Genomic DNA, 12,715 nt, shown 5'->3' with positions numbered 1-12,715 from the left:
ATGGTGTGTGGAATCATCACAGAAATGTCTTCATTAAGGCTTAGGTCACAAAGGTCATGCAAAAGTCTGTGTGTTTGCCTGACCCCCTTCATGAATTGTTCTCACCTGAGTCATGACCAGGAGACGTCTCACTGCAGATGTGCCTGTTTTGTTGTCGTTCAGATTATTTAAATTGCATGCTTAGTTATAATTCCTTGGCTATCTAGAGCATTTCGGAGCTGATTTCTATGTCTGATGCAGTTATCTTCAGGGCCTGATGGTCTCCACTCTTGTCCTCATCCTAGTAGTCTCTGTTCTGCTTTGATGCTAAGAGAGTGATTGTGTGTAAGGTAAGCTGCTGGGGATGTTTTTCAAAGGCAACACTGTTCTGGTTCCAAAGAAGTAAATGAACATTGGGTGTAGCTGGGTTGGTTGTACGAGATCCCTGATGACCATAGCTAGATCAGATTTGGGGCTCTATCCCCAAACTCAGCTGGGCTTGATGGTCCTTCCTCTTTCTTCAGCTTCTTTCAGGCAGCAGTAACCACTCCCTTCCCCACGCGTTCCCCCTCCCCAGCTCCAGTTGCTGGGCCTGTGTCTTCATTGAGGGAAATTCTCCCATCACTTTAAACCCAATGCTTTTCAGGAACATGACTTTGGGGTAAAACTTTGCTGATGTAAATGGCATGCACAAGGGCCCCAGCTCTGTCTCTAGCTTACCCCGTGGCCATAGGCTAGACTGTCCCCTCTGTGTAAGACAGGAGTGTTGAGGGATATTTAGGTGTCAGTGCCAAAACTTTTGGGTTCTCTGTCAGAGCTTGGAGAATATTCTTGATCTTGCTGTGGTCAGAGCATTGAAGAGTTGAGAGACAAGCAAGGATAGTGCAGGGGTCAGCCAGGGTGACGGTGAACTGGCTGGCAGGAGGTGGCACAGCCGGGTGGGCCAAGGTTACTGTGACTCTCAGTCCATTAGTCCATCAGCAATGAGGGTGATGAGATGAAGGTGGTAGTGGCTCCTTATATCATCCATCATTGTCCAAAAGTTTAAGGGTTACTGAGTCTAACACCTCATTTTACATATAGGGACACTGAGGCCCAGGAGGGGAAGGACTTGCCCAAGTTCACAGAGTAGGGCAGAAGCTGAATCAGGACTGGAACCCAGACCTCCTGGCTCCCATATGGGAAGGGCAGAGAGGTGGACAGGAGGAGAACAGGGGACATCTCCTCCACTCTTGGCCCCCCATGGCCCATAATTTGGCTGTGGCCACGTGGATGATCACAAAGACCTTGATGTCTGGGAAGTGGGAGCTGACAAGGTCCACCTGCAGCTGCCGTGGGCCACTCTTGGAGGGGATGATGTTGAATTGGACTGAGGCCCTCTCTTGGGGCTGCAGGCTGGGCACACTGGGGAGATGGGAGAAAGGCAGACCTTCAGCTCTGTCTCCTTCCTGAACCTGGTCTGCCAGTCCACAGCTCTCCAGAGCACTTAGGATCAAGGTCACACCTTGTGGCTTGACATTCAAGCCTTTCAATATGCTTCAGCTTAGTTATCCCTTCTACCACTTCTTGCTTCTTTCAACCAGTCAGGCTAGTCTCCTCCCTGTGCCCTGAACATACCTTACACTTCTCCTCCTCTGGGCTTTTGTCTGGTCTGTTCATCCTACCTAGAGTGCCCTTCCCATTCCAATTACATCTGAGGCCCAGATTAGTTTTTCTTCTTCCAGGAGACCTTCCCTGACTATACCAGCCATGGAGACCTCTGACTGGGAAGTTCTCCATCCTTCTTGATCCCTGAAAATCTCCTCAATTCATCACTTAAGCCCCAGCTTAAATACCAGCTCCATTGGGGCTTTCCCCTGGTCCCACCCAATCCCAACTCAAGGGTTATCTCTGAGCTTTTGGACCTTGAGGGTCCATCCCTTTGTACAAATCACACTGTTTTCATTTGAAGAGCCATATATTGCTGAGAGTCCTTCTTCAGGCAGAACCGCATCTGTTCATCTTGGTGTTCCCAACAGTTGACAGGTGGGTCAGAGCACAGGCCAATATGATGAAGGACCAGATGAGTGTGAGTGAGTGAATGAATGAATAAATGAGTGAATGATTGAGAATAAGTAAATAAATGAGTACACTGATAAATAGAATATGTGTGAATGAATGCATACATGAATGAATGAGTGAATGAATAGGTAAATGAGTGAGCAAATTAAAGAAAGAATGAGTGGATGAATGAACCAGTCAAAACTGAGCTGAGTAGATAAATACATGAATGAATGAGTGAAAACATGAAAAAAAGTGTGAATGAATGAGTGAAGGAGAGAGTAAATGAATAAGAGTGAGTGAATGAATAAGTAAATGGATAAATGAAAGAAAATATGAATGTGAATGAGTGGACAAGTTATATGACCAAATAAGTTAATTATTAAATAAAGAAATGAATAAATGAAGAAAGGCTGATGTGTCTAGGCAGTGGGCTGGTTCCTGGGGATCCAGAATCTCTCCCTCCTCCCCCTGCTGGCAGTGTCTTTATGGCCCATTTTATAAGGAAAGGCTATAAGCAGCCCTCCCACCCCAGGCTGACACTTAGTCGATGCTGAGCTGTCCCTGGAGAAGGCCACTGCCCTCCACCATCAGCATACAGTCCTGCACTCTCTCCGAGAGGGGGTTGACCACCATCACTTCCACCCCCACCGCGGCTGGGCCAAGCACCTGGAGGGGCAGTACCCATAAGTCAACTCCCATCCTCCCCATTCTCCCAGGAAACCCATGATCTTGGCTGGGTCAGAGGATGGGGAGTTAAACTTGTCTACCCCTTGCTTCCACCTACCCCATTACTGAGATCTATCATTATATCCATACTCCTGCATCCACACCACTTATTCCAACCTTTGAGAGCTGAAGCCAGAGCTAAAAGTACAAACCCCCAGCCTCTGATGCCCTCCCCCAGCTCTGATGGAGGCCTGCCAGGAACAGCTTACAGGAGTCACCTTAATAATGATGAAGTCCTCCAGAGTAATGTCCTTCTCCACCAGGAGCTTCTCTCCCTTGGTGACAAGGTACATGGCAGCCAAAAGCATCTTCTTGTCCTCTGTCAGGTCTTCCTTATATTGAAAGTAAGATATTGCAATTGGGATCTTTTTCTCTGGAAGGGAAAGCAGAGGTGGGAACTGGGAGTCTGATGTTCTTTTTCAAAGAACCTAGAAAAGGAAGGGAAGGCTAAATTCATAGTTATACCCTCTATGATCCTTGCAACCAATCTGAGATAGTAATTACTATCATCAGTTCACAGATTAAGAAAGCTAAGGCTCAGAGAAGGTAATTTCTTGTCCAGTGTCACATAGCAAGTAAATCAAGGCTCCAAGATAAGGTCGGATTCAAATTCAGGCCAGTCAGCTATGATGACAGCAGACTGTCTCTCTAAGAGCTTCTGGAGATGTGTTTAAAATCCCCCCAATCATTCCAAAAGGAAATCTCTCACTCCATCAACAATTTATCCCATCAGGAATTCACTCACTGCTTAATGAGCACCTACTATGTGCTAGTGCAGAGAAGAGGGAGGCCAAAGGCCTACCTCAAGCTTCCAACTCAGTGAGGAGGCCAACTTCCTCACAGCTTCTCCAAATCCTCTCTCCCCATTAAGGCGCAGTTCCAGTCAGGCTCACCAACTGTGGAAAGGCTTCACTGATGCCCTTACTCAATCATCTTGTGCCCTTTGCCTACTGAGCTCCTGTGGTTCTGGCCATTTCCATCTCTCTCTCATCAGCCACAAACAACCTGCCTATGCAGTCCCTTCTTTTTTTTTAAAAAAAATTATTTATTTACTTGTATATACATTTTTATTTTTGGCTGCTTTGGGTCTTTGTTGCTGCATGCGAGCTTTCTCTAGTTGTGGCAAGCGGGGCTACTCTTCATTGTGATGTGCAAGCTTCTCACTGCGGTGGCTTCTCTTGTTCCAGAGCACGGGCTCTAGGTGTGTTGGCTTCAATAGTTGCAGCATGGGGGCCCTAGAGCGCGTGGGCTTCAGTAGTTGTGGCACACGGGCTTAGTTGCTCCGCAGCATGTGGGATCTTCTCGGACCAGAGCTCAAACCCATGTCCCCTGCATTGGCAGGCAGATTCTTAACCACTGCACCACCAGGGAAGTCGCATGCAGTCTCTTCTTTTGAGCATGGGTCACCACAGGCCATAGGTGATTGTTAGTCACATATATATATTTGACCACTATACATTTTTTTCTTTTAGGTACAACATGTCATTTCCAGTTTGCCCAGGTTCTACCATCCCCTACTGCCTTATCGCTACTGCTTCCTTTATTTCTGTTTCCTTCCTGCCTCCAAAGGCATCTGAGTTTTCAATCTGTGGGAAAGATCCTTAAAGGATTCAAACTCTCTGTTCCCCAAGAGCTTTGCATATAGTTGATGCTTCTTGAATGCCCATAGCTGATCCATGTGTCAAAGTTCTACCATGTTTTTATGGGTTCCCTTAGTCCAGCAGGCCATTACTAGGAGAACCCTTACTACAGTACTAGTAATAATTAATCATTTTAAAAGCTGACTTTTACTGAGGGATTAAAGTGTCTGGGGCACTTGGAAGCACATTCATGGATTAACTCATTTAATCCTTACAACAATCCCATGAGCAAGTATTATTATCCCCAGCTTATAATAATACCAACAATACTGACAATCACTACCATAAATTTAATGTTCATTAGTGGTAGGAATTATACCAAATATTTTATATATGTTATATCATTTACTCCTTGCATGGTGGGAGATGAGTGGTTCTCAAAGTGTGGTCCTGGAACCAGTAGCATCAGCATCTCCTGGGAACTTATTAGAAGTGCAAATTTTAAGGCTCCAGAGTGAAGAACCACCAGATGCTCCCAATTATGCACATGGACAGAGCTTTGGACATTAGTTCAGACCACGGGAGAAGGGAGGAGAAAGACTACTCCTTACAATATTCAGAACAGAGCTCCTTGAAGTTCTGTAGGTCATGGACTCCACCAACAATCTAATAAAAACTGAGACCCTTTTCTTAGAATAAATGTTCTCAACAGCACCATCAACCACTAGATATAACTGAAAACTATAGACTACTTCATCCAACAAGAGCAGAATACACATTCTTCTCAAGCTCATATGGAATATTTCCCAAGAAAGACCGCATTCTGGGCCATGAATAACACATTAACAAATTTAAAAGAATAAAAATTATACAATGTATGCTCTCAGACCACAAGAGAATTAATCTAGATATCAGTAACAGAAAGATAACTGGAAGACTCCAAAATATTTGGCAATTAAACCACACACTTGTAAATAACACTTAGGCTAAAGAAGATATCTTGAAAGAAATTTAAAAATATTTTGAACTAAATGAAAATATAACTTAAAATTTGTGGGATGCAGCAAAGCAGTGCTTAGGTAGAAATTTATAGCACTGAATGCATATATTAGAAAAGAAGAAAGATCTAAAAGCAATAAATCTTAAATTTCCATCTTAAGAAACTAGAAAAAGAACAAATTAAATCCAAAGTAAGCAAAAGGAGAGAAATAAAATTTAGAAAAAAGCTAGATGAGAAATCAATAAAATTGAAAACAAGAAATCTAAAGAGAAAGTCACCAAAACCAAAAGCTGTTTTTTTTTTCAAGATCAATAAAACTGATAAGCCTCCAGCCAGGCTAAATAAGAAAAAAAGAGAGAAGACACAAATTCCTAATATCAGAAATGAAAGAGGGACATCACTATAGATCCCATGGACATTAAAAGGATAATAAAGGAATATTTTGAACAACCTTATGCCCACAAATTTTATAACCTAGATGAAATGTACCAATTCATTGCCCACAAATTTTATAACCTAGATGAAATGTACCATTTCATTGGAGAGGATGTGGAGCAACAGGAACTCTCATTCATTGATGGTGGGAATGCAAAGTGTTACAGCCATTTTGGGATACTTTGACAGTTTCTTAGAAAACTAAACATATTCTTATCACACCATTAGCAATCATGCTGCTTAGTATTTACCCATATAAATTGAAAACATGTTCGCAAAAAAACCTGTACATGGATGTTTATACCAGCTTTATTCATAATTGCCAACACTTGGAAGCAATTAAGGTATTCTTCAGTAGGTGAATGAATCAATCAACTGTGGTATATCCATATAAAGGAATACTATTCAGTGATAACAAAAAATGAGCTATCAAGCTATGAAAAAATCATGAAGAATCTTAAGTACTTATTTCTAAGTGAAAGACACCAATCTGAAAAGGCTACACACTGTATGATTTCAACTCTATGATATTTAGGGAAAGGCAAAACTTTGGCGACAGTAAATGGATCAGTGGTTGCTAGGGGTTTGAGATGAGGGAGGGAGAAGTGAATAGGTGAAGAACAGGGAATTTTAGGGCAGTGAAACTATTCTGTATGATACTCTAATGATGGATACATGTCATACATTTGTCAAAACCCACAGAATGTACAATACGGAGTGAACCCTAATGTAGACTATGGACTTTAGTTAAGAATAACATGTACCAGTATTAGCTTGTCAACTGTAACAAATGTACCACACTAATGCAAGATGCTAATAATAGGGAAATATAGGAGGTGGTGAGGGGTATATGGGAACCCTCTGGACTTTCTGCTCATTTTTTCTGAAACCAAAACTGCTAAAAAAAAGCCTATTAATTTAAAAAATTATAAATTTTAATAAATTATTTATATTTAATAGCTATACAATTTGTCTTAGTAATTCCATTTTTGTGAATGTATTCTAACAAAACAGTCCAAAATCTAGATCAAAAAAGGGGAATTTTTTTCACCAAGATGTTTACTTTAGTGCTTTTTAGAAATAGCAATAGCTGATAGCTACCCAAAAGAAGGGAAAAGATGAAATAAATCACCATATATTTGTTTACAGATTATACATCCATTCAAATGATGTGAATGAAGAGCTTATTAAAAATATTTAAATTATAATGTAATATGAAAGGAGCAGGGCACTAATGAGTGTTTGTGATATCATTAGAACTGTTTTTCTTTTTTCTTTTTTTGGCAGGCTTTTACAAACTGCCAACAAACACATGAAAGAATGCTCAACATCATTAATCATTAGAGAAACGCAAATCAAATCTACAATGAGATATCATCTCACACCAGTCAGAATGGCCATCATCAAAAAATCTAGAAACAATAAGTGCTGGAGAGGGTGTGGAGAAAAGGGAACACTCTTGCACTGCTGGTGGGAATGTGAATTGGTTCAGCCACTATGGAGAACAGTATGGAGGTTCCTTAAAAAACTACAAATAGAACTACCATATGACCCAGCAATCCCACTACTGGGCATATACCCTGAGAAAACCATAATTCAAAAAGGGTCATGTACCAAAATGTTCATTGCAGCTCTATTTACAATAGCCCGGAGATGGAAACAACCTAAATGCCCATCTTCAGATGAATGGATAAAGAAGATGTGGCACATATATACAATGGAATATTACTCAGCCATAAAAAGAAACGAAATTGAGCTGTTTGTAATGAGGTGGATAGACCTAGAGTCTGTCATACAGAGTGAAGTAAGTCAGAAAGAGAAAGACAAATACCAGATGCTAACACATATATATGGAATTTAAGAAAAAAAAATGTCATGAAGAACCTAGGGGTAAGACAGGAATAAAGGCACAGACCTACTAGAGAACGGACTTGAGGATATGGGGAGGGGGAAGGGTGAGCTGTGACAAAGCGAGAGAGAGAGGCATGGACATATATACACTACCAAATGTAAGGTAGATAGCTAGTGGGAAGCAGCCGCATAGCACAGGGAGATCAGCTTGGTGCTTTGTGACCGCTTGGAGGGGTGGGATAGGGAGAGTGGGAGGGAGGCAGACGCAAGAGGGAAGAGATATGGGAACATATGTATATGTATAACTGATTCACTTTGTTATAAAGCAGAAACTAACACACCATTGTAAAGCAATTATACCCCAAAAAAAGATGTTAAAAAAAACCTAATTCATTGATTAATCAACTCCTTAATATTTGTTTGATAATTTCTGAGTGCTAGAAAATGAGTGCAAATTTTGCATTCTATTCCATAATAACTTCGTGTTAATATAAATAGTGCATTAATTTATATAACATGGAATGATACAGCACCATATATCCAAGACAATAGGAAGCCCAGTTTGAGAAGCATACACAAATATATTTTGATGTTCCTAATATCTTAAACATTATATAGAATGTGTATGTGTGTGTGTGTATTTACTGTGTCTATGTCTCTATCTGTGTGTATATTTGACTGAAAGCAAATTGATTATAGATTTTGGTGACCATACATAGAACCAAACATTTTAACAGATTCTTTTCTTTTGTTTAATTTTCCTTTTTTAATTAAAAAAAAGGAAATTTTACTGGACTTATATTCTGTAATATCTTTTATTTTAATAAAAATATAAAGACCCTATTTTGGAACCAAAAAAAATTATTTATTTTGCTGCACTGGATCTTAGTTGCGACACATGGGATCTTTGTTGCCACGTGCAGGATCTTTAATTGTGGCATGTGGAATCTTTAGTTGCAGCATGCAAACTCTTGGTTGTGGCATGTGGGATCTAGTTCCCTGACCAGGGCTCAAACCCGGGCCCCCTGCATTGGGAGCACAGAGTCTTAGTCACTGGACCACCAGGGAAGCCCCAGAACTGTTTTTCAAAAAGCAACAGGCATTAAAAATTTGGAAGGAAAACGTTAACAATTTGTAGGTGGGTGGCAGGATCATAGGTGATCTTTCCCTTCTGCTCTCTAAATCTTTAATGAATATGTATTATATTTTTTTTGAATTTTATTTTATTTTTTTATACAACAGGTTCTTATTAGTTGTCCATTTTATACATATTAGTGTATATATGTCAATCCCAATCTCGCAATTCATCACACCACAGCCCACACCCTCGTCACTTTCCCCACTTGGCGTCCATACGTTTGTTCTCTACATCTGTGTCTCTATTTCTGCCCTGCAAACTGGTTCATCTGTACCCTTTTTCTCAGTTCCACGTATATGGGTTAATATACGATATTTGTTTTTCTGTTTCTGACTTCACTCTGTGTGACAGTCCCTAGATCCATCCACATCTCTACAAATGACCCAATTTCGTTCCTTTTTATGGATAATATTCCATTGTATATATGTACCACATCTTCATTATCCAATCAGCGGTTGATGGGGATTTAAATTGCTTCCATGACCTGGCTATTGTAAATAGTGGTGCAAATGGACATTGGGGTGCATGTGTCTTTTTGAATTATGGTTTCATCTGGGTATATGCCCAGTAATGGGATCGCTGGGTCATATGGTAATTCTATTTTTAGTTTTTTAAAGAACCTCCATACAGTTCTCCATAGTGGCTGCATCAATTTACATTCCCACCAACAGTGCAAGAGGATTGCCTTTTCCTACACCATTTCCAGCATTTGTTGTTTGTAGATTATCTGATGATGCCCATTCTAACTAGTGTGACGTGATAATCATTATAGTTTTGATTTGCATTTCTCTGATAATTAGTGATGTTGAGCAGCTTTTCATGTGCTTCTTGGCCATCTGTATGTCTTCTTTGGAGAAATGTCTATTTAGGTCTTCAGATCATATTTGGATTGGGTTGTTTGTTTTTTTAATATTCAGCTGCATGAGCTGTTTATATATTTTGGAGATTAGTCCTTTGTCCATTGATTCGTTTGCAAATATTTTCTCCCATTCTGAGAGTTGTCTGTTCGTCTTGTTTGTAGTTTCTGTTGCTTTGTAAAAGTTTTTAAGTTTCATTAGGTCCCATTTGTTTATTTTTGTTTTTATTTCCATTATCCTAGGAGGTGTATCAAAAAAGATTTTGCTGTGATTTATGTCAAAGAGTGTTCTTCCTATGTTTTCCTCTAAGGATTTATAGCGTCCAGTCTTATATTAGGTCTCTGATCAATTTTGAGTTTATTTTTGCGCATCATGTTAGGGAGTGTTCTAATATCATTCTTTTAAATGTAGCTGTCCAGTTTTCCCAGCACCACTATTGAAGAGACTGTCTTTTCTCCATTGTACTTCCTTGCCTCCTTTGTCACAGATTAGTTGACCATAGGTGTGTGGGTTTATCTCTGGGGTTTCTATCCTGTTCCATTGATCTATATTTCTGTTTTTGTGCCAGTACAATATCATCTTGATTACTGTAGCTTTGAAGCATAGTCTGAAGTCAGGGAATCTGATTCCTCCAGCTCCGAATTTTTCCCTCAGGACTGCTTTGGCAATGCGGGGTCTTTTGTGTCTCCGTAGAAATTTTAAGATTTTTTGTTTTAGTTCTGTAAAAAGTGCCATTGGTAATTTGATAGGGATTGCATTGAATCTGTAGATTGCTTTAGGTAGCATAGTCCTTTTCACAATATTGATTCTTACAATCCAAGAACATGGTATATCTCTCAATCTGTTTGTTTCATCTTTAATTTCTTTCATCAGTGTCTTATAGTTTTCTGCATACAGGTCTTTTGTCTCTCTAGGCAGGTTTATGCCTAGGTATTTTATTCTTTTTGTTGCATTGGTAAATGGGAGTGTTTCCTTAATTTATCTTTCAGATTTTTCATCATTAGTGTACAGGAATGCCAGAGATTTCTGTGCATTAATTTTGTATCCTGCAACTTTACCAAATTCATTGATTAGCTCTAGTAGTTTTCTGGTGGCATCTTTAGGATTCTCTATGTATAGTATCATGTCATTTGCAAACAGGGACAGTTTTACTTCTTCTTTTCCAATTTGTATTCCTTTTATTTCATTTTCTTCTCTGGTTGCCATGGCTAGGACTACCAAAACTATGTTGAATAATAGTGGTGAGAGTGGGCATCCTTGTCTTGTTCCTCATCTTAGAGGAAATGCTTTCAGTTTTTCACCATTGAGAATGATGTTTCCTGTGGGTTTGTCATATATGGCCTTTATTATGTTGAGGTAGGTTCCCTCTATGCCCACTTTCTGGAGAGTTTTTATCATAAATGGGTGTTGAATTTTGTCAAAAGCTTTTTCTGCATGTGTTGAGATGATCATATGGTTTTTATTCTTCAATTTCTTAATATGGTGTATCACATTGATTGATTTGTGTATATTGAAGAATCCTTGCATTCCTGGGATAAACCCCACTTGATCATGGTGTATGATCCTTTCAATGTGTTGTTGGATTCTGTTTGCTAGTATTTTGTTGAGGATTTTTGCATATATATTCATCAGTGATATTGGTGTGTAATTTTCTTTTTTTGTAGTATCTTTGTCTGGTTTTGGTATCAGGGTGATGGTGGCCTCATAGAATGAGTTTGGGAGTGTTCCCTCCTCTGCAATATTTTGGAAGAGTTTGAGAAGGTTGGGTGTTAGCTCTCTTCTAAATGATTGATAGAATTCACCTGTGAAGCCATCTGGTCCTGGACTTTTGCTTGTTGGAAGATTTTTACTCAGAGTTTCAATTTCCTTACTTGTGATTGGTCTGTTCATATTTTCTATTTCTTCCTGGTTCACTCTTGGAAGGTTATACCTTTCTAAGAATTTGTCCATTTCTTCCAGGTTGTCCATTTTATTGGCATAGTGTTGCTTGTAGTAGTCTCTTAGGATGATTTGTATTTCTGCAGTGTCTGTTGTAACTTCTCCATTTTCATTTCTAATTTTATTTATTTCAGTCCTCTGCCTCTTTTTCTTGATGAGTCTGGCTAATGGTTTATCAATTTTGTTTATCTTCTCAAAGAACCAACTTTTAGTTTTATTGATGTTTGCTTTTGTTTCCATTTCATCTATTTCTGCTTTAATCTTTATGATTTCTTTCCTTCTACTAACTTTGGGTTTTGTTTGTTCTTCTTTCTCTAGTTCCTTTAGGTGTAAGGTTAGATTGTTTATTTGAGGTTTTTCTTGTTTCTTGAGGTAGGCTTGTATAGCTATAAACTTCCCTCCTAGAACTGCTTTTGCTGCATTCCATAGGTTTTGGATCGTCGTGTTTTCATTGTCATTTGTCTCTAGGTATTTTTTGATTTCTTCTTTGATTTCTTCAGGGATCTCTTGGTTATTTAGTAACGTATTGTTTAGCCTCCATGTGTTTGTGTTTTTTACCTTTTTCCCCTGTAACTGATTTCTCTTCTCATAGCATTGTGGTCAGAAAAGATGTTTGGTATGATTTCAATATTCTTAAATTTACTGAGGCTTGATTTGTCACCCAAGATGTGATCTATCCTGGAGAATGTTCTGTGTGCACTTCAGAAGTAAGTGTAATCTGCTGTTTTTGGATAGAATGTCCTATAAATATCAACTAAATCTATGTGCTCTATTATATCATTTAAAGCTTGTGTTTCCTTATTTTCTGTTTGTATGATCTGTCCATTGGTGTAAGTGAAGTGTTAAAAGTCCCCCACTATTATTGTATAACTGTCGATTTCCTCTTTTATAGCTGTTAGCAGTTGCCTTATGTATTGAGGTGCCCCTATGTTGGGTGCATATATATTTATAATTGTTATATCTTTTTCTTGGATTGATCCCTTGATCATTATGTAGTGTCCTTCCTTGCCTCTTGTCACATTCTTTATTTTAAAGTCTATTTTATCTGGTATGGGTATTGTTACTCCAGCTTTCTTTTGATTTCATTTGCATGGAATATCTTTTTCCATCCCCTCACTTACAATCTGTATATGTCCCAACGTCTGAAGTGGGTCTCTTGTACACAGCA

The 12,715-nt window shown here is 39.2% G+C and overlaps 1 protein-coding gene across 1 annotated transcript in view; it reads right to left on the bottom strand.

Annotated features, from left to right (window-relative positions):
- Nucleotides 1-1,124: 1,124 nt before the first annotated feature.
- Nucleotides 1,125-12,715, bottom strand: part of TGM6 (transglutaminase 6) — a gene marked incomplete at both ends in the record, with an annotated part of 36,370 nt that continues 24,779 nt past the window's right edge. The window contains 3 exon segments of the mRNA XM_079944630.1: nucleotides 1,125-1,383; nucleotides 2,567-2,688; nucleotides 2,967-3,121. Coding sequence (XP_079800756.1) covers nucleotides 1,125-1,383; nucleotides 2,567-2,688; nucleotides 2,967-3,121 — 536 coding nt within the window.

This window comes from Stenella coeruleoalba, assembly GCF_951394435.1.
Source record: "Stenella coeruleoalba genome assembly, chromosome: 15".
NCBI classification, from domain to species: Eukaryota; Metazoa; Chordata; class Mammalia; order Artiodactyla; family Delphinidae; genus Stenella; species Stenella coeruleoalba.
The sequence above is the reverse complement of the archived record's forward strand: the minus strand, read 5'-3'. Positions and strand labels throughout refer to the sequence as shown.